We start from the raw sequence: 26,402 nt of genomic DNA, 5'->3' as shown, positions 1-26,402 counted from the left end.
TATGGGGATGTGGTGGAGAGGTCCTCACAAAAAACAAAACAAAACAAATTTAGTCACGAAAGCAAAACATGCCCAAAACATCTCAGAAATACAAGGCAATCTTATGAGAAAAGGCAATTGCAGTCATAGTGGTACATGATTATACTTGAGAAGTCAAGGGAGAAAGGACTGAGAGTGCGACATCAGCCTGAACAACATTGCCAAACCCCAGCTCAAAGGAAAACAAACCAATGAGATCTTGGTGAGGGATAGACTTCAATAAGAGGGAAAGTGTGTAAGAAAACTGGGTTTGATCTCTTTCATCACAGCTCATGTTATTAAAGACACTCACTCTCAACTCCAAAAGGCATTATTTACTTGAAAGAAATATTATAAGATGTTTCCCTAATTCTTGTAAGGCCAAGTAATGTGCCTGTAACCCCCACTTTAAAAAAAAAAATCCTACAAATTCTGAACCCTAACTTTGGAATGTCCAAAGCCAGGGTCTAAAATTACAATGTACACAACTCTCAGAGGACCTGGGAGCAAATCACACTGGCAAGGGAGAGCAGTGACAATCAAGGAACCCAATGCTTTGCTTAAATTGATATCTTAATATCCAATTCGGAGAACCTTTGTCCAGGCCAGGAGGTCAGATGTCCTTCGATAAAGTCATGCTTCCATGCTATGCTGGTTCACCAAAACCAATGAGTAATTCTGAGGAGTTCTGAAGGAATTACACCAAAGTAGGAACCCAGAGTCAAGAGAGGCTTTCTCCTAATGGAGAGCTATTTAATCTTAGCAAGGGCAGCGGCTCTTCTTTCTGTGTTCTGGAACAAGGCACGGATTAAAGCTTTTACTTCGCTGGAAGGGAATGCAGTTGCCAGGGGCCCTTTTCCGTCGGCCCACCTGCAAAACAAGACACGTTCTATTTTCTACATGTCTCTACATAGAAGCCAGACTTTAAATTGTCTTATTTGATGCAAACACTTAAAGTGGAATTAGACCAATCCTGTGAGTCCCATTCTTCTTTAGATATTGCTGCTTGTGGCTGTATCTGGTGCCAGCACAACCAGAAAGTAGAGACAGGGAAGAGATGGCTCAGTGGTTAAGAGTACCAGCTGCTCTCTCAGAGGACCAGGGTTCAATTCCTAGAACCTACATGGCAACTCACAAACATCTGTAACCCCAGTTCCAAGGAACCTGACACATTCTTCTGGTCTCTGTGGGCACCAGGCACACATGTGGTGCACAGACATGCATGCACACAAAGTCTCCATACACATAAAATAAGTCCATTTTTTAACTTGAGCCACATATGGTGGCACATACCTGCAATTCACACACGTGGGAGGCCGAGGCAGGGGGTTATTTTGAAATTCAAAGCCAGCCTGGTGTACATAAAAATTTCCAGCCTGAAGTATAGAGTAAGACCTTGTGTGAAAAACACAAATCATCCTTTACAGGGGTATGGTGCTTAGCCTTGTTCACCAGCGGCTCTCAACCTTCCTGATGTCGCACCCCTTTAATACAGTTGCCCCCAAGCACAGAAATTTTAGTTGCTACTTCATAACTGTAATTTTGCTACTGCTATGAATCATAATATCTGATATGAAGGACATCTGATACGTGACCCATGCTGAAAGGGTCAGTTGTCCCCAAACTGGCTGTGACTCACAAGTTGTGAACCCCTGTCCTAAACTATTGTGCTCCCTGAAGATAAAGAGTTGGTTAGTCAGAAAGTGGTTTCATGCTGAATACTTAGGACTTAGCAATCACTGAGGGTTTTGTTTGTATTTTTGTTTTAACTGCAGAGCTGGAGATCTAGTCATTCTTCAAGATGCATCAGCCAGGTTAAGAAGGATGAACCTTTTTTTTTCTTTTCTTCCAAGATAGGGTTTTCTCTGTGTAGCCTTGGCTGTCCTGGACTCACTTTGTAAACCAGGCTGGCCTTGAACTCAGAGATCCACCTTCCACTGCCTCCCTGAGTGCTGGGAACTTCAAATTTAAAAAAACAAAAACAACAACCAAAAAAAAAAAAAAAAAAAAAGCCAGAGCACCTGTACTACATGCCCAAACTACATGTTCTATCAAAATAGTATAAATGAAAAATCTTTTTGTTATTAAATATGATTTGCCCTAGCAAAGACTACTAAAAGGTCCCAAGTACTGCAATGGAACATGAAATTCTTGCCTGAATAATTCTAAGAAACAGAGGGGCCAGAGGCGTGGCTCAGTGGTAGAGGGCTTGCCTAGCAAGCACAAGACCCTGGGCTCAATAGCCTGCATCACTCTCACATACGCACACCTGCATGGGGCAGGGGGCGGAGGAGGGAGGGGGTAACTGCAATTGATGGCAGGAGGGGGCTCTGTGTGTGTGTCTGTGTGTCTGTGTGTCTGTGTGTGTGTGTGTGTGTGTGTGTGTTGCTATAGAGAACACATACGCACCGATCTCCAATTTCTTGCAAGCTAGCTTGTAGCATTATCATGAGTTCTTTGAAAGGCATCCATTTGGACACATAGACTGGAACCTCTTCTTGGTACTTCTTATTCTTCTTTTCATCAGTCAGAGGCGCAAATACTTGTGGCCCTTCATCCATCACTGTTTTGCAGAGGGAATACAACCTATCGCCATCTTCGGTCGAGATGTCCTAGGACAGCACAAAGCGAACATAACAGACGAGAACTGGGCATGACGCAGGACACAGTAGATGCTTTCCCAGCAATGCAGCACACCTTACTAGTCACTAGATCCAATTAGCTCTCTGAAAACCCTCCTGTGTGTCAGCTGATGGCCAGCAGTTCTGTGTGTCTGCACAGGAGCCTGTGGCCCCAGCACACATGAATTGCTGGCGTACTACCACAAGGAAGGGTTTGGCTGATCTACGCTTTGGAGGATCAGCTAGCCACTTCCGGGTGATTTTCCTTATAGGATCACACACAGTTAACTCTACTGCACGGCATGCTTGCAAAGCGGTGCCTGCACAGACTGTTCACACTGCTAAATTAAATTACTTAGCTCATCTGCAGAACAAATGACTTGATAATAAGTAATATGTCTTGGGACCACTGCTCAGTTTCCAATGTCTTCACTCATAATTTAGGTGCTAGACTGAGAAGTCACACAACCCTACTTTCTTACCTAGGTATAAAAGAGATTATTAGCAAGTTCTCAGCAAAACAGAATTCAGACAAGGCTGGAACCAACCAACCAAACTGCAATGACATGAGGTAGACACAAAACGGCCAGTCTCGTCTACCATTTGCACACTTTAAAAACAAGACTGCAGCATCACTTTCGTAAGAAAGTCACAGTGCGGGACAAGACTTGCATTTCAAGTCTCTCTCAGCCCTTACCTCTAGAGCAGTGATCTTGCCAATCATCTCAGCAATCGCCGTGTTTAGCAAGGTCCCCATGGCCTTGCAGTATATAGTCACCGGCAGGACGTCCTGCCACACAATCCCAAGTCTTTTGAGCTGGTGCAGCACCTGTCGGAAGAACACAGCTATTCACGCAGAAGGAGATGGCTATGATTCCCACTCTCCATTTTATGTGAGAAATCAAATGGAGGAAGAAGAGATCTAAACGTGAGATAACTGGGACTCTACGCCTCTTGAGTGTTTAACCTCAGTGATATCCGTCAGCAGAGGGAGAAAGAAACGAAACGTGTACACAACGGAACCCTGCTCAGCCTGAAGGCATGTCTTCTGCTGGGATGATGCTGTCAGCAAATTCTGTCACTCTCCGAGGACACAGATCACACAGCTCTGCTTATTTGTGGTTCCTAGATTTTATAGACCCATAAAATAGCCTCTGTATAAGGACATGGAAGTAGAGCAAAAGGGAACAAAGGCAAGAAAAAGAAAAGGGCAGGGGTCATATGCTCTGTTAATACTTGTATGCAAATGTCCTTATAAAACCCTGTCCACATAGAATGAATATGCACCAGTGGGGGGCGCACTTAAGACCGGAGTAGTAGAGATGGAAGCCCACATTTAAAATGTCTCACCAACAGTCATGAGTTAACAATATGATTGAGTCAGTGGAAAGATGGCTTCCACTTGTCTTGGCTGAACAGGGAAAAGACCTTACACACGGCCATGACAGGTCTCTAGACTTTCCAATAGGGAGCATAGGAATCAACAGAGCAGCCTGTTAAGTGGGGTCTAAGGATGGAGCATCATCATCAGTGCCTGCAGCGACCTCCTACCTGCCTCACTGCTTTGCTTGCTGCAGAATAATTCTCTTCGTCATCCATGTTTGCAAAGCTCCTGGCGCTTGATAATCTTTCCAGAAGTTCTCCTTTCTGTGCCCGCATTTGGGCCAAAAAACACTCTGTCCCTGTGGTGGGAAAATAAACAATTGTAAACCTGCTGATTCACACCCTGCAAAACCAGGGTGGGAGAGATGAGAATAAGACTGGCAGCTGCAGCCGGGCGTGGTGGCGCACGCCTTTAATCCCAGCACTCAGGAGGCAGAGGCAGGAGGATCACTGTGAGTTTGAGGCCAGCCTGGTCTACAAAGTCAGTCCAGGACAGCCAAGGCTAGCACAGAGAGACCCTGTCTCGAAAAAAAAAAAAAAAAAAAAAAAAAAAAAAAAAAGACTGGCAGCTGCTCGGCCTGTATGAGAACAATTGCATTTTAAAAGGCACTAAATGCGTCTGCTGTGTGTAATGATTCTCAATCCACTTGCCAGGCCCTTTGATCCTAGGGCAGCATAATAAAGACATTTCTCAACAGTTTGCCTGGAATGTGAGCCAGCTAAGAAAAATCCCGTCTGTAGAAAAAGCAGCTATTTACTGTCCCAGTACCCACACCACTGACAGAGAGCATCGGCAACTGAAAAGATGTGTGACCCATGTTTTTCGAGACAGGGTTTCACTGTGTGGCTTTGGCTGTCCTGGACTCGTTTTGTAGACCAGGCTAGCCTCGAACTCACAGCGATCCACCTGGCTCTGCCTCCCGAGTGCTGGGATTGAAGGCGCGCGCCACCACTGCCCGGCTACAATAGATTTCTTCTGACTTCTAATATCACAAGCAAAACCAAGGAAGCCATAAAGAGGAGTTGCCTTGGGGTTTACAAAGAACAAGTGCCAGCATCAGTGAGCCCTTGCTCTGTCATGAGCACTGTCATGGTACACATGTTAGCACGTGGCTCTCTCCTGACATGGTGACTTGCTGGAGTCAATACATACCAGCAATAAAATCTGGTATGCTAACATACCACAAAATCGTGTCATGAAAAAGTAATGTTTGCATAAAGACGGCATCCATTTCATAGAATTAAATACCTGGAAACATTAACAAATTAGAAGATCTCCTACGCTCTACCACATTTAATACATCCTAACCTCGTCACCTATTAAACTACAAAGACAAATCACATTTCCCCAAGTGTGAGGTATCAGTTACCAAGTCTTCTGAAGCCAGGCACAAGGTCCACAAAGGTAGTCGTGCCATCGCAAAGGATGGGGGCAAGACGCGATCTGAACTGATGACCCAGGGTCAGCAAGTGGTGAGCAATATACATGCAGTTGTTATGGTGAATGGCAGCCAACTGGGGGAGCTTCTGAAGGTTCTCTCTAGGCCAAGAGGAAGGGCGGAAAAGGAAAAACACCTGTGACTCAAGTCAAGCTTTCTAAAAAGTCACCTGGCTCATAGTTTTCACAATTGTCTACCTTGTAAGTGCTGAACACAACAAAACGTGCTATGATTCTGTTCAGTGCCTTATCCAATAAACTGTTCCAGTGGCAGGCTGGAGAGAGGTCTCAGAAACTAAGAGTGCCTACTCCTCTTGCGCAGGGCCTATGTTTGGTCCCCATATAAAAAGGTTGGGCATGGCATGGGGAGAAGGGAGTGGAGGGTCAGAAAAAAAAAAAAAAGCACAAACGTATGAGCCTTATACCAAGCCTAGGAGTGAGGCCTAGGCAGATATATCTACCTTGGAAGCTTCATGATTTTAAAATAATGCCAAAGCTAAAATCCATCATCTAAGGCAACAATTCTCAAAGTACACTACCCTGAAAAGAAACATGAGCAGAATTTAGAAACCTGTTAAAGATCCAGGTCTTCAGTCTCCAAGCTACTGGACTGTGGGCATGGGGTAGGCACAGAAGCCTTTCTTGGCTGGACTGTGGGCATGGGGTAGGCACAGAAGCCTGTCTTGGCTGGACTGTGGGCATGGGGTAGGCACAGAAGCCTGTCTTGGCTGGACTGTGGGCATGGGGTAGGCACAGAAGACTGTCTTGTCAAAGTCTGCAGGTGTCTGATGCATAAGTAAGGTTCCTGAAGTGCTCTAGCACAGAGGTGCAAAGTCACACAAGGGAAAGGACAAATCCATAGTAGTGGGGAAAAGTGTGGTTCACTGACCTCAATAGCTTTAATCTTTCTTCACTTGAGCACACGTAAAGTAGAACATCTCATTTTAATCACATCAAGGATAACACAAATAAAAATCATCCCAACTTTCCAAAACTCTAAACGTAAAAAAAAATACTTAAAAGCTAGGCATGGTGATGCACAGCTTTAGTCCCAGAACTTGGGAGGCAGAGGCTGGCAAATCTCTGAGTTTGGCTGGGCAGGGTAGCACATGCCTTTAATCCCAGCACTCGGGAAGCAGAGGCAGGCGGATCGCTGTGAGTTCGAGGCCAGCCTGGTCTACAAAGTGAGTCCAGGATGGCCAAGGCTACACAGAGAAACCCTGTCTCGAAAAACAAAAAAAAAAAAAAAAAAAAAAAAAAAATCTCTGAGTTTGAAACCAGCTGGTCCACATGGCAAGTTCCAGAACAGCCAGGACCATAGAGAGAGAGATTGTGTCTCAAAAACAAAAACAAAATCCTTCAAATAATATACTGAATTTGTTTGCTTGTTTATTTTCTTTTTGAAAGCAGAGCCCTTAATGGGCTGGAGAGATGGCTCAGCAGTTGAGTGCACACACCACTCTTGTAGGCCCCAAGTTTGGTTCCCAGCATCCATATCCAGAAACTAACAACTACCAATAGCTCCAGTTCTAGGGGATCTGACACCTTCTGACTAGCCTTCAAAGGCAACCACACGCACATGTGAACACACGCATAAACATAAATAAAAATAAACTCGATCTCAAAAAAAAGAAGAAAGCTGAGGAACAATTTTGGTGTCATATTACTAAAAACATTTATAAAAACCATGCAGAACATTTCCTCTGAATAACAGAAAGAACTAGAGGCCTCAGAGTTGAGTAACCTTTCAAACTGGTATTAAAAGCAAACCTTTAAAACCCAAGACACAGGTTAACACAGCCCACCAATGAGAGTACTTGATCCTAGTTCACTCTGACTTGACATTCTCACAGGGTAGTGTCTACAGAATTACAAACACCAACAAAAACATAGCACAGCTGGGCGTGGTAGCGCACACCTGTAATCCCAGCACTCAAAGAGGCAGAGGCAGACAGATAGCAGTGAGGTGGAGGCCACCCTAGTCTACAAAGCAAGTGGAAGACGGCCAAGGCTACACAGAGAAAGCCTATCTCAAAAAACAAGCACACAAAAAAAGAGCTCAACACACTCCCTCAACAAGAACCTTTCTATTTCCTAACCAAGAAAAGTACAATGACCCTGAGCTTCTAAGTGCGTGCCACCCTCCTACACGCAAGATACACATACACACCATAGTCAATGTCTACAGCCTTTAGAAGGTCTGAACTTGGTGTACTTTGACTGTGAATTTCAATCACTGTCTTAGGTAGAAAGTTACTGGCTTTAGCTTGACTTAACGTTTTAGACATACAATTATATGGAAATGAGATCCTTACTTGTGGCATGTTGGCACCACATCGTGGAACAAATGGAAGATATTTCTCACTGAGTAGAACAGCTGAACAGCACTGGAAGGAAAACAAACACTTAGGAGAAATCATACAAAATGAAGCAAGAATTCTGCTAGTGGGTCATCTGATAAAAACTACTGCTGCAAAAAAACACATGTTTTGGTCATTGCAGGAAAACACCGTAGACCTCAATGGAGACATACTCAGGATTTTTGTTTTGGCTTGGTATTTTGAGACAGGGTTTCTCTGTGGAGCTTTGGCTGTCCTGGACTTGCTTTGTTGACCAGGCCATCTGCCTGCTTCTGCCTCCCCACAGGCGTGTACAGGTCATACTCACTATTTCTAGACAGAACTTTTCTTCTAAAACAACCTACAGAACAGGAGTATTTAACCCAAAGCCTCTTTTCCACTTAATCCATTTGTGCTCTGCCAGCACCCAAAGTATCCTTCCAGTGACAAATAGAGCTAAGCTTCAAGCAAATGTCACCGATTCCCGATGCATTCTGCAAAGGGCAAGGAAGGCATCAACACAGGCATCACTGGGTTCTTTTAGAGTCAGGCTGACTTTCAGCTTTCACCTTTCCTCTTCTTCCCCAGTGCAAAGAGCTGAATCAACATTTTTGAGAACAGAATCTAACCCCCAAGATCCTTTGCCCTTTAAATCTGATCTTTAGCCACCTAAAGATCACTATTAAGATGCATTTAAAAGGTGTGTGTGTGTGTGTGTGTGTGTGTGTGTGTGTCTGAGTGTGCCTGTGTATGTTTCTGCATGTGTGCATGTGGTGGGAGGTGGACAGGGAAACTTGGCCTCCAAAATGAACCTTAAAAGAAAATAGAGAGATGGCTCTTTATTCTTTTTTGGGGGGGGAGGCTTTTCCAGACAGGGTTTCTCTGTGTAGCCTTGGCTGTCCTAGATGCCCTTGGTAGACTAGGGTGGCCTCGAGCTTACAACGATCCACTTGCCTCTGCCTCCCGAGTGCTGGGATTAAAGGTTTGCACCACCACGGGCTATTTTAAAGCCCATTTTGGATCACACATACACATATCCCACATGGGGGTATACGGTGGAGGGATGAGGGGGTGGGGGAGAAAGGAGATTTCCTAGTCTCAACACCCACATGGTGGCTCACAACAATCTACAACACCAGTTCCAGGAGACTCAGTGCCTTTTTCTGACCTCTGTTGGCACCAAGCATACTTGTACACATAAACAAAACACCCATACACATGAAAAATTTCAAATTATTTTTAAATGATTAAATTAAGTATTAAAAAGCCATCTGTTGTAAGTGGTATGAAAATAAGTATTAGTATACCAAAACATTGGTTGGTATCAGTTTTCTTAAAAGAAAAAAATATAAATATGATTAAACAATTTTTACTTCTGGTCTGATGTATTTAAAAATGTCATTCGAGGAAATAATGTCAACTCTGTTTACCTTGCCAAAAGAGTGCATTCATCCTTTACAAACAGGTTTCCTTCACAGATCAGAGAAAGCAACAGATCTCTTACAAACCTGGTACCCTGGGTGACTGCCAGATCCCATATACAGATGGAAGGAAAAGAACTGATTCCACAAAGTTGTCCTCTGACCTCCACACATGTGCCACAGCATGATCAAGTGCACATACACACATAAAAATAATAATAAGCCGGGCAGTGGTGGCACATGCCTTTAATCCCAGCACTCGGGAGGCAGAGACAGGTGGATCCCTGTGAGTTCAAGGCCACCCTGGTCTACAAAATGAGTCCAGGACAGCCAAGGCTACACAGAGAAACCCTGTCTCGAAAAACCAAATAATAATAATAATAAATAAATAAATAAAATACCTTACTTTTCTTTCTATTATAATTAATACTGGACTAATCGAAGCCATGGCAATACTTGAAAGTGTGTTCTATCCAGAGCAACATTAACAGAGGTATTTGCGCACGGAAATAACCCACAGGCCTAAGGATACAGCGACTAAGCCAAGCCCAAACTAAAAGTGTTTTCTGTCAGGCCGAAAAGAACAGCTAAACGGAGACCCACACTGAACGGCTTTTATAAGCCCTGCTCTACAATCAGGTAGCCAGCCTGCCATGTATTTTCTCAGGAGCTGCTTCCCCAAGACCAGAGGAGCATTTCAAAACAGAAAGATCCAATATGAGATGTGAACTAGAGCCTGAGGTGCCCCAAACACACTACAGATTGGGGGGAAGCCATTTTGAAAGGGTGAAGACAAATCTGCAGTATGTTCTACTCCCATAGACATCTGACTCTCCCTCCCCCAGCCTGTTGCTGTATGGAGCTGAAAGGTGCCCAGATCCCTCTGGCTCTCCAGCCTCCTCGTGGCGCTGTGACCTATGGTGTGAGGCCTATAGTTATCCAGCAGTAAGCATTCCAGTGTTAACCCTTTCAAGGCAGTGTTCTAGGTCTTCTACCTGTGCTTTCTTTTGTTTTTTGGGGGTTTTTTTTTTGTTTTTTGTTTTTTGAGACAGGGTTTCTCTGTGTATCGCTGGCTGTCCTGGACTCGCTTTGTAGACCAGGCTGGCCTCGAACTCACAGTGATTCGCCTGCCTCTTTACCTGTGCTTTCTGATGTAACATCCTTTAATCAGACAGCCAAAATTAAACAAAAATTAGAGTGTGTCTTCCTAAAAAGTGAAAATAATGTCTAGTGCCAAATAAGCCTATATATCTATCCACACATGTATCTATTTCTTGGTTTCTTTCTTTTGCTTTTCTGGGTTTTGTTTATTCTCTTTTTCGCAACTAGTTTGTACTAGGTAGCCCAGGTTGGCCCAGACCTTGCTCTGTAGGCCAGGCTGGCCTCAAATCCACAATTGTGCCTCAGCCTACCAAGCACTGGATTGTGTCCATGAGCCAAAGCACCCAGCCAGCCTCCGCTCTAACACCTTCACACCTGCGTCCCTGTACATGAGTGACAGGGATCGAGGCGTCCATGTTACCATTGGTCACTGCTTGTTGTTGCCTCCAGTAAGGTCTGATACGCCAGCTCCATTAACTTCTTCACAGACGCGCTGACGCGGCACGTAGGCAAAGAGAAGGAGTGTGGGTCCAGCGACGTTACAGGCTCTAAGTTCCTGGCGTCGCTGATCTGCACTTTGCACACCTTCTGTACCTGTAGCTTGTTATCCACATCTGGACTGGGTAAGTCTGGGACAGTTTCCTTAGACTCAGGAGTAATCTAAAATTCAAACACAGCAACAGAAAATGCAGTTTTCAGGAAAAGCCAAACTCAAGCACCCAGCTAAGGATAAAGACACTCAAGGCCTCCATGGTGATAAAGGTGACCAGAAGATCTGCACAGAGGTGGCCTGATTTAAGGATTGTGTGGTATTGACGGATAACACACCAGAGGAAATAAGCAATCTCATGTACTGTGGGATTTTTATTACTGATGGAAAAGCAAAGATTTGGAGTAACTGAAAAGACCTGCAAAACTCATCCTTCTCAGCTCTCAAAAAATTTCAAGTTGCTTCAAAATGTGTTAATCCCTGAATGCTTCAAATAGCTAAAAACTGTGTTGGAATGGGCACAACAGTGGGCCACTCCAAGGAAAATGAATTATGCAGAAGATGGGATTAAGAGCTCAGTGCCTGAGCTGGATGTGGTAGACACCTTTAGCCCAGCACTTAGGAGGCAAAAAAAAAAAAATGGATCTCTATGAATTCAAGGCCATCCCTGGTCTACAAAAACGAGTTCCACACCAGCTAGGGATACACAGTGAGAGCCTGCCTCACAAAAAGGAAAAGTAGAATCCCATACCCTCACTGCCATTTTAGGCAACTCAGAAAGATGGCTGGGCAATCTATTAATAGGTTGCCTTAATCTGTATTTCAGTAATGCTCAGTATGTTTCAGTAACACTTTGCATTTACCAAATGCTGTTATATATAATATATAACATTTATATATTATATTATATATATATATATGCTTATAACAATATATAAAACTAGAAAGGCCAGAACTAAAGACTCAAAAGCAAACTGTATTCATGTAAATTAGTCTACCCCCATTGTAAATAATTACTTATACCTCTAAAAAAAATATTCATTTTGTTTGTATTTATGTGTGTGTGTGTGTGCATGTACATGTGTGAAGGTCAGTGCCCATGGGAGCAAGTGAACATCTCACAATGGGCCACACTATCTACAGTTCAAGCACATACTTCCTTAATGAAGACAAGAATAGTCTGCTTTTTAATTTCAACAGCAGCAATCCACTACATTTATACACACTTTCTCAGTTTATATGGTTGCTTTCAAGTATGAATTTTATCTGGAACTCACAATATTCAAAGAAAAGGGAGCTAGCAGGAGCTGTTAAAGAGGATCACTTGTCTCCAGGAGCCTGACAGTTGCCACTCCTTTCTACTTTACAATGTGTGCCTCAGAACGATGCTGCTTCCCATAAAAGGCGCAGTGAACCCAAAGTACCTTCACAGTGTTGTGAATTTCAGAGGTCATTAGATTTCTAGCTGCCACAATCACATCCTGGCACTTCTTATTAGCAAAATGAGAATTGACATTGCGAGCATATTTTAGCAAATCAGTAGTATCTCCTTTTAAAAATCTCATCTCCTTTAGGGACTTTTCAAATTCTTCTGTAGACTGTATGATCTGACAGAGACAAACATAAGAAAAAGAGAAAAGAATTATATATAGTTATCCCTCAGTATGTTTTGGGATTTACTTCCAGAACACCCCTCAGAAATTACAATCCATGGATGTTCAGGTACTTTGAATAAAAAGCTACACTGTTCACATACAAATTATGTGCACTCTCCTATATACATAAATCATCTCTGGTTACAGTACTTGATACAGTGTAAATGTTATGTAAATAGACACCATAGTCCACTGTTTAGGGGAAAATTACAAGAAGAAAGAGAGAGGGGGGAAGAGAAAGATATATATATACTAGATAGATACATAGATAGATAGACAGACAGACAGGCAGACATATTAGAGAAGCAAAATTCTCCCCAAATATTAGCAGTCAACAGTCAGGCTGAACCTACAGACACTGTAGATCAACTATACACACATTTCAATACCAAAACCTCAAACCCACTGTAATGAAAAGAATAAGAACCAGGATGGCCATTTAGATGATAGAACAAATCACCAACTACTTGGTTTAAAAATATACATTCTGGGAGCTGGAGAGACAAGTCAGCAATTAAGAACACTGGCTACAGCCAGGCAGTGGTAGTGCAGGCCTTTAATCCCAGTGCTCAGAGACAGAGGCAGGAAGATCTCTGTGAGTCCAAGGCCAGCATGGTCTACAAAGTGAGCTCAAGGATAGCCAAAATTACACATTAAAAAAAAAAAAGAAAAGAAAAAAGCACTTGCTGCTCTTGCAGAAGACTGGGGTTTGGCTCCCCGCACTCACATGGTAGCTCCCAAGCATCTGCGACTCCAGCTGAAGAAAATCAAATGCCCCCTGCTCATCTCCACAGGCACTAAGTACATCATACACATACTTAAGCTCAGGTCAAACACACCTATCCATCTTTTAAAGCATTAAAAATTTTAACCCCATCACTTGGGAGGCAGAGGCAGGCGGGTCTCTTTGAGTTCAAGGCCAGCCTGGTCATCAAAGCAAGTCCAGGATAGTCAAGGTTACACAGAGAAACCCTGTGTCAAAAACAAAATAACATCATCAACAACAACAACAAAAACAAACCACAAAAAACAAAAACAAAACAAGAATTAAAATTAACAGCCAGGAGTGGTGGTGCACACCTGTAATCCCAGCACTTGAGGAGGCAGAAGCAGGCAGATCTCTGTGAGTTTGAGGCCAGCCTGATCTGCAAAGCAAGTCCAGGACAACCAAGGCTGCACAGAAAAACTCTGTCTTGAAAAACAAAAACAAAAACAAAAAGAGAATTAAAATTAAGCTTGGCATGGTCACATACCACCTTTAATCCCAGCACTCAGGGAGGTAGAGGCAGGTGGATCACTGTGAGTTTGAGGCCAACCTGGTCTACAGAGCAAGTCCAAGAAAGCTAAGGTCACACAGAGAAACCTTGTCTCAAAAAGCCAAAAAGAATCAGTTAAAAATAACTTTTTAAAGATTTATTTATTTATTTATTATGTATATAGTGTTCCAGCTGCACTCCAGAAGAGGGCACCAGATCTCATAGATGGTTGTGAGCCACCATGTGGATGCTGGGAGTTGAACTCAGGACCTTTGGAAGAGCAGCCAGTGCTCTGAGTTCAATTCCCAGCAACCACATGGTGGCTCACAAGCATCTATACCCTCTAATGCCCTCTTCTGGCGTACAGCTGTACATGCAGATAGGGCACTCATATACATAAAATAATTAAATAAGATCAAAAAAAATTTTTTAAAGTTTTCTTAAGGGTGTAACTTAAGAACAAAAAATGCAAAAGGAAAAAAACAAGCTGGCACAGGAGTCGACCCTGACTGCAGGTCCGCTCTCTCCACGCTTTACCTCCTCGTACTGCTGAAGCTTGCTGCTATTGGTGGGAATAGAGTACACCAGGCAGTTTCTGATGAGGCACTCAGACAGGTCCTCCCAGATGACATCACCAAGCATCTCACACAACACGATCTCAGGGGCTTTTCCATTTTCTAGTTCAGCATCAAGAGGCAAATCTAAATTCAAAGGAAAGGGTTTTAGACATGTGGTCTTGACAAATTCTTTTTTTTTTTTTTTTTTTTTTAAGTATAAAAAGGCACGTTTACTTTGGAACTGAAGCTCCTGAGCAAGGTCAGCAGCCTCAGAGGACGAGGCCAGCTGTCCCTGACAAATTCTTAATCCCTAGTTTTCTAATATGATTAAGTCTTCAGATAATAGGCAGAGCAAGTTCCAGGGTGGCCAGGGCTACATTGAGAAATCCTGTCTTAAAAAGCCAAAAATAAATAAATAAAATAAAAAGATAGTGGGAAAGGAAACAGCAGAGATAATTCTACAGGTACCTCAACAGGCTGTGCGTGACAACGCCCAACATAAAATCGTGACTATTCTACTCCCTGCTCAGATGAATCCTGCTCACTATAGTGCCCCTGTGCTCTCTCACAATACACAGTATGCCGACTCCATTATAACCATCCATCCATAAGCCACTAATCTGATTATATAACAAGCACTGAAAAAGTATGCATTCAAAGTTAAAACTAGTTTTTAATAATGTCTTACAAAACCTTACTTCTAGCCGGGCGTAGTGGTGCACACCTTTAATCCCAGCACTCGGGAAGCAGAGGCAGGCGTATCGCTGTGAGTTCGAGGCCAGCCTTGGACTACAAAGCGAGTCTAGGACAGCCAAGACTACACAGAGAAACCCTGTCTCAAAAAAAAACAAAACAAAACAAAAAACAAACAAACAACAAAAAAAACCCTTACTTCTTAATAATAATAATAATAAAACAAAACAACAACAACAACACCTTTAATCCTTTAATTCCAGCACTCAGGAGGCAGAGGCAGGAGGATCTCTGAGTTTGAGGCCAGTCTGGTCTACAGAGCAAGTTCCAAGACAGCCAGGGCTATACAGAGAGACCCTGTCTTGAAAAGACAAGAAAGAAAGAAAGAAAGAAAGAAAGAAAGAAAGAAAGAAAGAAAGAAAGAAAGAGGGTAGACCAAGAGGTTGGTGTTTTCTTTTAGACTCCATTCCAGCTTTCTTCTGAACAGACTATAAAAAGTGAAGTCATTACAGACATTTGTTGTTGTTGTTGTTGTTGTTTTTCGAGACAGGGTTTCTCTGTGTAGCCTTGGCCATCCTGGACTCACTTTGTAGACCAGGCTGGCCTCGAACTCACAGAGATCCGCCTGCCTCTGCCTCCCGAGTGCTGGGAGAAACCTTGCCTTGCCTTGAAAAAAAAAATACAAAGTGAACAAACAAACAAACAAATCAGTTTATATGGATGCCAACACTATAACATATGCCTGGTTTACAGAAGACAGCAAATAGAATGACACTGCGCTCTTTGCAGCTGCTCATGAGTTACAGAGTGTCAGAAGGGCTATTGAAACCACAGTGTCATGTTTTCACAGAAATGAATGCTTGCTCACTAAATACTCAAATAATTGAAAATGAGAATATCGATTTGGGAAAGGGATATAATGCAGGAGAGACAGGACCTTACTCTGTATCCCAGCCTAGCCTGAAGTCACTATGATCCTCCTGCCTCAGCCTCCTGGGTGCTGACAGTACAAGCCTGAACCACCACACTAAGTATATTTCTCACTAATCTCATATAAAGAAGATGGGAGGGTGGTTGTCATTTGTCACTTGCTAAGGACTTTTGTCCCCATAAAATTCTGTTGAAGCCTTAAATGACAATATGAAGACATTGGGAAACAGATTACTGGCCCAGCCTAGGATGTGCAGTAAATTCCAGGCAAGATCATGAGACTCGTCTCAAAGAAAAGCAAAACAAAATGACAAAACTGTATTTCTTCCTAAGGATCAAGAGGAAGAAAAGCTACCTTGGGAAACAGACATGGTAGAACATATACCTGTGATGCAGCAGCCTTGGGAGGCCGAGGTAAAATTTCAAGTTTAAGGGGTTCTGTGCCTATGAAAGTTACACAAAGAACTCCTTGCTTTATTATGTCTAAATCATTTATACAAAAATAAATAATGTATGATTGTTAAGAAGGCCCACAAACAGCAACATTTCTAAAAGTGTTTAAAACCTTTCCTCAGAAGAATGCTGGCTGGAACATTCTGCAGACTACTGAGGGAACCCAGGAGAATGTAAATCAGACTAGAAATAGCAGCATTGTTTTAAAACACCAGGAGAAATGTTTTTGTTATTTTTTTTCAAGTCAAGGTCTCTCTGTGCAGCAGCCCTGGCTGTCTTGGAGCTCGCTCTGTAGACCAGGCTGGCCTCGAACTCAGAAATCCACCTGCCTCTGCCTCCCAAGTGCTGAGATTAATGGTGTGTACCACCTGCCGGGCTCAGAAGTAGTACTTAGAGGGAGGAAAATATCTGATTCAAAGCAAAACACAAGAACAGGCTATTTCTAATGCAAATACATAAAGATTGCCAATAGGCCAAGTTCTAATGTAATTTGTTCCTGACATTCCTCCTCATCTGCCTGCCTCAGGTCAGTGTGGATTTCCCATGGCAATATGCACAACAGTGCCTGCCTGTTTCTCCTACCATTCAGAAGAACATCCTAGACTCCATTAAAACCCAGGCTGAGATGTCACTAATGACCCAACAGGGGAAAGGCAAGTATTGTATGGTAGACAAGAAGTAGGAGTCTACCATGCTTCTATAGTGTGACTAACCCCAGGTATCAGCACTTGTTCTTGTTGTTGTTTTGTTTTTCGAGACAGGGTTTCTCTGTGTAGCCTTGGCTGACCTGGACTCACTTTGTAGACCAGGCTGGCCTCGAACTTAGGGAGATCCGCCAGCCTCTGCCTCCCGAGTACTGGGATTAAAGATATGCGCCACCATGCCCAGCCTGTATAGCATTTTTGCTGTAAGAGAAATACCTGTAAAAGTAGTATGCACATTTCCAAGTTATAAAAGGCCATTTGGGGGGTACATACCTAAAAGCTGTTTCCGGAGCACTTCCAGTACCAATTGGATCTTTGCAAAAGCTTCAGGTGGGGAAGGATGCTCCTCGTCCGTCGTCAGAGACTGAAAGCGAATGGTAACTGAATTGGATTGCCTTTCAGTCACAGCATGGAGTGACGGGCAGGTCACCAGAGGCTTAAGCATATACTTCAGTAGCATCTGACCTGAAATCATTAGCATGGGGACACTCATCAACAACAACTAGAAATACATTACTCATATATGAAATTCCCAAAAGTAAAGAAATAAAAAAGAGTAAGATAAGTAATACTCGTCTCAAAAAAATTAAAAAAAAATTTTAATTTAAAAATCAGAGGCTGGAGCCGGGCATGGTGGCGCATGCCTTTAATCCCAGCACTCGGGAGGCAGAGGCAGGTGGATCGCTGTGAATTCAAGGCCAGCCTGATCTACAAAGTGAGTCCAGGATAGCCAAGGCTACACAGAGAAACCCTGTCTCGAAAAACAAAAACAAAAACAAAAACAAATCAGAGGCTGGAACCGGGCGTGGTGGCGCATGCATTTAATCCCAGCACTCTGGAGCCAGAGGCAGGTGGATCGCTGTGAGTTCGAGGCCAGCCTGGTCTACAATGCAAGTCCAGGACAGCCAAGGCTACACAGAGAAACCCTGTCTTGAAAAACAAAAAAAACAAAAAATACAAAAAAAAAAAAAAAAAAAAAAAAAAAATCAGAGGCTGAGGGCTGGAGAGATGGCTCAGAGGTTAAGAGCACTGATTGTTCTTCCAAGGGTCCTGAGTTCAATTCCCAGCAACGACATGGTGGCTCACAACCATCTATAATGAGATCTGGTGCCCTCTTCTGGCATGCAGGCTCACATGCAGGCAGAATACTGTATAAATAATAAATATATCTTTAAAAAAATAATCAAGAGCTGAAGAGATGGCTCAGAGGTTAAGAAAATTTTTTGTTGTTGAATAGGACTCAGGTTCAATTCTTAGCACCCACATAGTGCCACACACCATCCGATAGCTCCAGTTCCAGGGGATCTGATGCCCTCTTCTGACTTCCAAAGTAACCAGGCATATCCATGGTGCAGACATGTATACAAGCAAAATGTCATATATGTAAAAATAAATAAATCTAAAATTAATTTTTACAAAAATCATCACTGGAGGAAACCTCTAAGTAGTAAATAGGCCAGAAATATGTATCATGAGGACTGGAGAGATGGCTCCAGGTTAAAAGCACTGGCTGCTCTTGCAGAGGCCCCGGGTACATCTCCCAGCACCCACATGGCAACAGTTAATGGTCTTTACCTTCAGTCCTAAGGGATCTAACATTTTCCATAGGCACCAAATACATGCAGGTACCCATATGTATATGTAGGCAAATTAGTCACACACATAATAAGTAAATTCCAAAAAAGACAAAATATACCCATGAAATTACAAACCATAGGCTTTCCCAGAATATCTTTTCTACCTGTAGACTTTTAAGTTATTCAGAAACAGTAACTGTAAAAACAAAGAACAGCAGAGGCAGGTGGATCACTGTGAGTTCGAGGCCGGCCTGGTCTACAAAGTGAGTCCAGGACAGCCAAGGCTAATACAGAGAGCCCCTGTCTCAGGAAAAAAACAAAACAAAACAAAAACAAACAAACAAAAAAAAAAAAAACAAAGAACAGTTTTAAAAGAGGGCCCAGGCATTACTAAAAGAAGGCCTTCATGCCCATTCCCTTTGATAGACTATAAAGCTAAACACCATCACTAATCCTCTGCTCAGAAGTTCACTGACTCTTCGGTCATCCTTTAACGCTACCTTCTGAAACTTAGTGTGAATGGAACAAATCACTTACCAAATAACTTCAGCTTGGTGGTTAATTCTCCAAGAATGGAAAACGCCAAGAGGACAGAACTGATGGACGGCAGCGGGGTCATCTCTTCTTTCTGGGGCTGTTCGGTGCATAAATGAAGTTCTGTTTGTAGGCATGATTCTAAGCTGCTGGTATCTAAGAAAAGGAGGAGACTATCAGCTGCCTCAGCAACGCAAGGTGCTCATCTCCTCACAGCACTCCCTTTGCAGAGAAGTACAGCTGCATTACAACGTCTTAAAACATGGCCAAGTGTGACACACCCTAAGCCCTGCTTCCAAACAGAAAAGGCTCTTCTTTGCATGTCCCAAGAATCTGATTAAATGGTAAAAAAAAAAAAAAAAAGATGTCATGCCAGTAAGAAATGCTACCTAAATATGTGCAGAATGACTAAGAGCAAGCAAGGACTGCAAAGTGAGCTGTGTCCTATACTTCCTTCCACATACCAGCACCACCAAACCAGCTAACCAGGCCTAGTAAGGACTGTGCTATCAGAAAGACGTCAACACTCCTGCCAGCTTCTCTTCATCTGTAGTGTACTTGACAAACCCCTCTAAAATCTTCTTTATCATTTCTTTCAAAATACCAAATAATACGTACTATTTAACACATGGAAGTGGGGGCAAAAATGGATATAGGAAGAGCAGGGTGGGATTTACTTTGAAATATACTAGCTTCCAAAATCCAACACAGGACACTGTATGTCCTTTACATACCTCTTCCTGGGTTTCATTCTAAGGCAAATGATTTACTAAAGTGAGCTCACTCTCGAGCCGGGCAGTGGTGGCGCACGCCTTTAATCCCAGCACTCGGGAGGCAGAGGCAGGCAGATCGCTGTGAGTTCAAGGCCAACCTGGTCTACAAAGTTAGTCCAGGATGGCCAAGGCTACACAGAGAAACCCTGTCTCAAAAAAAAAAAACAAAAAAAAAGTGAGCTCACTCTCAGGAGTGAGAGCAGAAAGAAAAGGGAATGCGGGCGGACATGATCAAAACATATTATCTACACTCGGGAGGCAGAGGCAGGTGGATCGCTGTGAGTTTGAGGCCAGCCTGGTCTACAAAGCGAGTCCAGAACAGCCAAGGCTAACACAGAGAGACTCTGTCTCCAAAGGGGGGGGGGGGGGGGCGGAGGATATTATCTACAATGTGAGATTATCTTCATGAAATCTATTATCATCTACAATATAGTCTTTTATTATGCACAATATATACTCCTCAGAAACATGAAACATGAAACCTGTGGGAAGGGAGATCACACTAAGAGGTAGGTCTGAAGATTAATAAATGAAACACAGAAAAATGAAGAGGTTAGTAGTGAGACGCTCTTGCTTTCTAATGCTAACTGTTTAGGATGTGGTCAGAGGCCGCAGTGGTTCAGGCAGATGAAGCAAAGCAGTCCACCTGAGGCCAGCAGCACCTTTTGATGCTGGCAACTTCCACACCACCAGCTTCTGCCACTCTTCCCCCAGGTGGTAAAGGATGTTCTGCTTCTGCACGGTGAGCTCCATGCTCAGAGACTTCAACATTTTTAGGTCGAAGCATTTTCTGGATTTTAATGACTTCAAGCATTCGTGTGCCTGGTTGTAAAATGGGAAAATCACAAGAGAAATCAAAATCTGTTGAACGGCAACAGATAAAAGGGGCAGGAGCATGCCAAGAGCAAGAACAGCTCTCCCTGCTCAGACTTCTAGGACAGTGCACATACCTCCTCCAGGTGCAGAGCGGCCGCGATGTACTTCCTCTCTGCTAATGCACCATTATACTCCTCAATAGCAGAAGAAAACTGGAAAAGGTTAAGTTGAGATTAGCAAGCGTTTTAATTTTCAAGTCTTACTGCTTTAACCGTCTGCTTAGAAAGTGTGAAAACACCATTTTGTCCGAACACGTCAGAGCAATTAGGAGAGACAACCTCCTCGCCCCCAAACACTGAAGGTCCAGCTGAGCTTACTCACCTCTTGCAGTTGCTTGAGCAAACTTAGGACTAGGGAGTCTCTTTCCAGCTGCTGCTTCAAGTTTGTAAACTCAGCAGTTGATATGTGAAGATCCCGACACACCTAATTTATACAATGGCGGTGTAAGTACTTTTAACCCATAAACATCAAAGGAATAAAACATTTATAACATCCCACTGAGCCTTAGTACTGCAGTGGAATTTATGCTGAAATTTAAACACAGTTCAAACTAAAAGCACAGGTAAGCCAGGCATAGTGGCGCACACCTTTAATCCCAGCACTTGGGAGGCAGAGGCAGGTGGATCTCTGTAAGTACGAGGCCAGCCTGGTCTATAAAGCAAGTCCAAGACAAGACAAACCCAGGGCTGTTACACAGAGAAATCCTATTAAAAAAAAAAAAAACAACAACAACAGCTGAAGAGATGGCTCAGAGGTTAAGAACACTGTCTTTTCTTCCAAACGTCCTGAGTTAAATTCCCAGCAACCACATGGTGGCTCACAACCATCTATAATGAGATTATGTGCCCCTTCTGGCCTGCTGGTGTACATGCAGGCAGAACACTACATAAAATAATAAATAAATCTTTTTTTAAAAAAGCACAGAAGATGAGTATGAAACCGGGTCCACTTAGTTCAAAGCCTTACCCTATACAAGAAAGAACACTATTCTCAGGTCAGTGAGATGACTCAGTGGGTAAAGGTTTTTGTCATCAAGCCATATGACCAGAGTTTGAGTAGCAAGCACATAACACACAAAACAAATAAACAAAGCCCAAGAAAAAAAATGCCCATTCTCATCAACATAAACCGTCAAATCACCTTCTCTTCTTTTTTTCTGTTTCTGTATTTTACGTACATGAGTGCTCTGCTCTATCTTCATGCACATAAGAATGGGAGACCAGATACCATTATAGATGGTTGTGAGCCAGTATGTGGTTGCTGGGATTTGAACTGAGGACCTTTGAAAGAGCACACAAGTGCTTTTAACCACTGAACCACCTCTCCATTCCCCTCACACCAGATTTAAACACGTTGAGTTTCCCCCACCTTCGGAAAAGTTTCCCTCCACTTGAGCAACCACCCTATTTCTCAGCAGCTGCCTTCTTCCTCTCCATCACACAAATCAGCATCTTCTAACAGTGACACGACAAAACACTCTCTTAATTCCTCGTCTCAGTCCCTCTGCATCTCACTGTGAAGAAGGTTTTAGCTCCTTGTCAAAAACGCCCATTTTTCACTGCTTGACCCAAAGTCTATCTAACCAATACCAAGCTAACACACTCCCTCTTTCCTCCCTCCTTCCTCTCCGGTTCCACAGTCCCATTCTCTACTGATTGTCCTTAGTTCTCTGAAATATCTAGCCATGCCAGGAGACGTTTTTTGATTGCCACATGAAGGAGGGCTGGTATCTAGTGAACAGAAGCCAGGGGGATGAGCATCTACAGTGGGCAGGACAGAAGCCAAGGGGATGAGGAGCATCTACAGTGGACAGGACAGAATTATTCAGCCCAATACATCAAGAGATCTAGATTTGTTTCAGTGGCCAAACAGCTTGTGGCTCAGTCATCCTTGGCTCTGGAAGCATACCATATTTTCCACAGAGATAGAAAGTGCCAGGCCACAGAGCACCGAGGTACAGGAAGAAGAAGAGTCCTCTGTAAGCTCACACAGAGTAGAAGAGCTGCGATGAACCACAGAGGCCAACTTCAGGAAAGATTGTTCTGACACGTAAATGCCTGAGGCCAGCTGCACATCTAAGAGGATGCTATTAAAAGATGAAAGGGTGGCTGCGTATATAGTGACATAAGCCTCTGGTCTCCAATCTTAGCTTTTGGGGACAAGGAAGCTGGAACACTGCAAACGCAAGGCCAGCCTGGGCTACACAGAAAGACCCTGTCTCAGGAAGAGAGAAAGAAAGAGAGGAACAAAGCATTTTAATCAGGAAAAGTCGAAAGACCAAATTCTAAGCTTTATCTGATTTCATCTTCTTTTTTTTTTTTTTTAAAGATTTATTTATTATTATGTATACAGTGTTCTGCATGCATGCACACCCGCAGGCCAGAAGAGGGCATCAGATCTCATTGTAGATGGTTGTGAGCCACCATATGGTTGCTGGGAATTGAACTCAGGACCTTTGGAAGAGCAGGCGGTGCTCTTAACCACTGAGCCATCTCTCCAGCCCCCTGATTTTATCTTCTTACGAAAACAATGAAGTCCTGAGATTTTCTTTAATTAAAAAAAAAAAAAAAAATCCATTCAAATGTAAGACATTAGAATTCTCACTGAGAGGGAAAATTACAATAAGAGGAAGTAATACAACTAAGTTTGAGAAATAGTTCTAATTTGGAATTGAAAGTCACCCTACAATCATTCCAACTTCAATTTACCAACAAGGGAAGTAAGGCCCTGCAATGTGCCACAGAATAGTCTTAGAAATCAAGAAGCTAAAATGATGCCTCCCTAAGAAACTTAATTCACCCAATATAACCATCAGTCCTTACCTCACTCTCTATCCTGGACTTCAGCTGGTCGATGTCATTAGAGAGACTGTCCACCTGGGTGACCAAGTCCTGTGCACTCTGCATGGTAGGCAGGAATTCACTGTACTTCTTGCTGATCATATTGCATACCTCACCCTATAATGCAAGATCGGTGAAGCGTACAGCAACGAAGTAAATCAGCAACTTTAAGATATACAGCGTCTGCCAACATTAGAACTTTGTCAATTTACCCATCACCATTTACCTTTTCTCCAAACCATGGATTTCCTTCAAAGACATTTCGGTCATCCTTTTGGGCCCCATATATTATTAAAATATAGGAAGACAGCCGGGCGTGGTGGCGCACGCCTTTAATCCCAGCACTCGGGAGGCAGAGGCAGGTGGATCAATGTGAGTTCGAAGCCAGCCTGGTCTACAAAGTGAGTCCAGGATGGCCAAGGCTACACAGAGAAACCCTGTCTCAAAAAAACAAAAACAAAAACAAACATATATATATATATATATATATATATATGAAGACAACAATTACCAAACCCCCAACAATGTTCAAGATTTATACAGACTCTAGAAATGGGAAAGATGGAGTCAAAAGTTTCACAATGAACTGTAGCAGGCTTTGTCCACAAATCTTTTTTTTTTTTTTTTTTTTTTTTTTTTTTTTTTTTGGTTTTTTCGAGACAGGGTTTCTCTGTGTAGCCTTGGCCATCCTGGACTCACTTTGTAGACCAGGCTGGCCTCGAACTCACAGCGATCCGCCTGCCTCTGCCTCCCGAGTGCTGGGATTAAAGGCGTGCGCCACCACGCCCGGCTTTGTCCACAAATCTTAATCATCTACCTAAACATATCAATCCATAATCTGTATACCTTCATTTACTAATTTTTATTTTCTGAGTTACAAAATTTTAATCTTAAAACTCTTCAAATTATTAGAAGGGCTACGGAGATGGTTCTGACAGTAGAAGTGCTTGCCACCAAGCCTAATGACCTGACCCACTGTAAAAGGAAAAGAATTGACTCCCACAAGTTGTTCTGAGCTCCACATGTGCACTATGGCACATGTGTACCACATAGACACAAAGACACACACATAAATAAATATTTTTTTATAAAGGACGAGTCTCGTTATCCCCCTTAACTCACAGCAACTTAATCCCCTCTTGAGCACTCTACATTGAGTAAATTATGCTTGCCCACAAACTAATTCCTTTTAGGTAGAAGATACTGTTCTCCAAACTGACCAAAATACAGGGCTGAAATGTAATATGCCAGCAGAGTTACAAAGTATCCTAGTACAGAGAGGCTGCCTCTCAGGGAAAATGTCTGGCATTTGTTTAATCCAAGAGGCTACACTGAGATGAAAGGTGGGTGGGTGTATTTGTAGAAATACCTGGAAAGTGGTGAAAAGATGAAATGGCAAAATATGGGGCTGGGGTTGCAGAGAAGGTGCCTGCCTGAGACATGCAAAGTAATTCTCCCTGGGCCGTGGTGGTGCACACCTTTAATGCCAGCACTTGGGAGGCAGAGGCAGGTGGATCTCTATGAGTTCCAGGCCAGCCTAGTCTACAAAGTGAGTCCAGGACAACCAGAGCTATATTTAAAAACTCTATCTCCAAAATCAAAAGAAGAAAGAAAAGAAAGTAGTTCTCAGTTGTCTGAAGATTCAGGTTTATGTATGAAAGAAGGCTCTGAGTGCAATGTTCTCTTCATAGATCATTTTAAGAAGTCGTTTTTTAAAATTTAAGCCACATTCTAGAAATGCCAGTGGTACGCCAGGTGGCAAACGCCATCTCAGCACTTGGAAGGCAGAGAAAGGCAGGCAGATCTCTGTGAGTTCAAGACCAGCCTGGTCTACAGAGGGAGTGCCAGGACAGCCAGGGCTACATACAGAGAAACTCTGTCTCGAAAAAGAAAGAGAGAAAGAAAGAAAGAAAGGAAGGAAGAAAGGAAGGCAGGCAGGCCAGTGGCATGAATACATAAAATTAAGAAAGCCATTTCTGTGTCATCAAGAGTTGTTAGGAAGCGCCTACCAAGCTTGCTCCCGTAAGTCCAGACTTAGTCAGTCACACGTCATTTTAAATGAAAGCCATTAAAGAAGTAGTTTGTCAGGCAACACTAACACAAAGTAAAACCGTGGCTGTGAGCCGCAAATCCACACAGGTGCCAGATATGTTCACCAGCCCTCAGCATGCCTCAAGTTCCGTGCGCGAATTAAGGCTTTTATAAACACATTCATCCAGTTCAAAGAAAATCTGAGGAGAATGGCGCGAATTTCCTAGAATTATTACATTCATCCATAAATGGAGGAATGGGTAGAGATGAGCAGCCGCATACAGGGTGGGTGTCCTGGCTCTCTGGACATCCGGGCTTCCAGTTCTATCTCCAACTCCGCAGGTTTCTTCAGTCTTCTTCATCCCTGGCTCACTCTAGCTCAACTTAGCCCCACTCCCCACCACTGCACAGCCACGGCCCTTCCTCCTCACAGACCCAGGACTTGGTCTCCAATGGCTCTGTGGCCGGGCTCCAAGCAGCCCACACACTTCTCCCAATCAGCTCCCCACCCGGATCTCTCCAGCTGCAGCGGCCGGCGGCCCGCCCTCACCTTGATCTCCTCCACTCGCCGGGTCAGGCGGCTGATCCGGGTGCCGAGATCCTCCTTCTCCAGGCTCCCTGAGTGGGACAGGACTTCCGTCACGAAAGAGGCCATCGCCACGAAGCGTACCTACACCACCGGGGTCACTCCTGCGGCCAGCACAGCAGATCG

The 26,402-nt window shown here is 43.3% G+C and overlaps 1 protein-coding gene across 1 annotated transcript; it reads right to left on the bottom strand.

Moving 5' to 3' along the window:
• Positions 1–437: 437 nt before the first annotated feature.
• On the bottom strand, positions 438–26,402 carry Zw10 (zw10 kinetochore protein). The gene is made up of 16 exons (XM_051156382.1): positions 26,241–26,402; positions 23,642–23,776; positions 21,141–21,242; positions 20,894–20,971; positions 20,606–20,765; positions 19,174–19,326; positions 17,333–17,524; positions 14,260–14,423; positions 12,236–12,418; positions 10,743–10,981; positions 7,776–7,847; positions 5,393–5,562; positions 4,191–4,321; positions 3,337–3,468; positions 2,428–2,630; positions 438–888 (listed from the first exon to the last, which is right to left on the bottom strand). Exons 1-16 carry the CDS (start codon positions 26,343–26,345, stop codon positions 768–770), a joined length of 2,340 nt encoding a protein of 779 aa, XP_051012339.1. The 5' UTR covers positions 26,346–26,402; the 3' UTR covers positions 438–767.

The sequence above is a fragment of the Acomys russatus genome, chromosome 14, assembly GCF_903995435.1.
Source record: "Acomys russatus chromosome 14, mAcoRus1.1, whole genome shotgun sequence".
Lineage (NCBI taxonomy): Eukaryota > Metazoa > Chordata > Mammalia > Rodentia > Muridae > Acomys > Acomys russatus.
Note: the sequence above shows the minus strand (reverse complement) of the source record. Positions and strands in the feature narration are given on the sequence as shown.

Coding starts and splice junctions, on each gene's coding strand:
- Zw10 (XM_051156382.1), bottom strand. CDS start 26,345: ATGGCCTCTTTCGTGACGGAAGTCCTGTCCCACTCAGGGAGCCTGGAG. Junction 5,563..7,775: donor GTGGTGCCAACATGCCACAA/GTAAGGATCTCA, acceptor CTCTTGGCCTAG/AGAGAACCTTCAGAAGCTCC. Junction 889..2,427: donor TTGCAAGAAATTGGAGATCG/GTGCGTATGTGT, acceptor CTTGTTTTGCAG/GTGGGCCGACGGAAAAGGGC.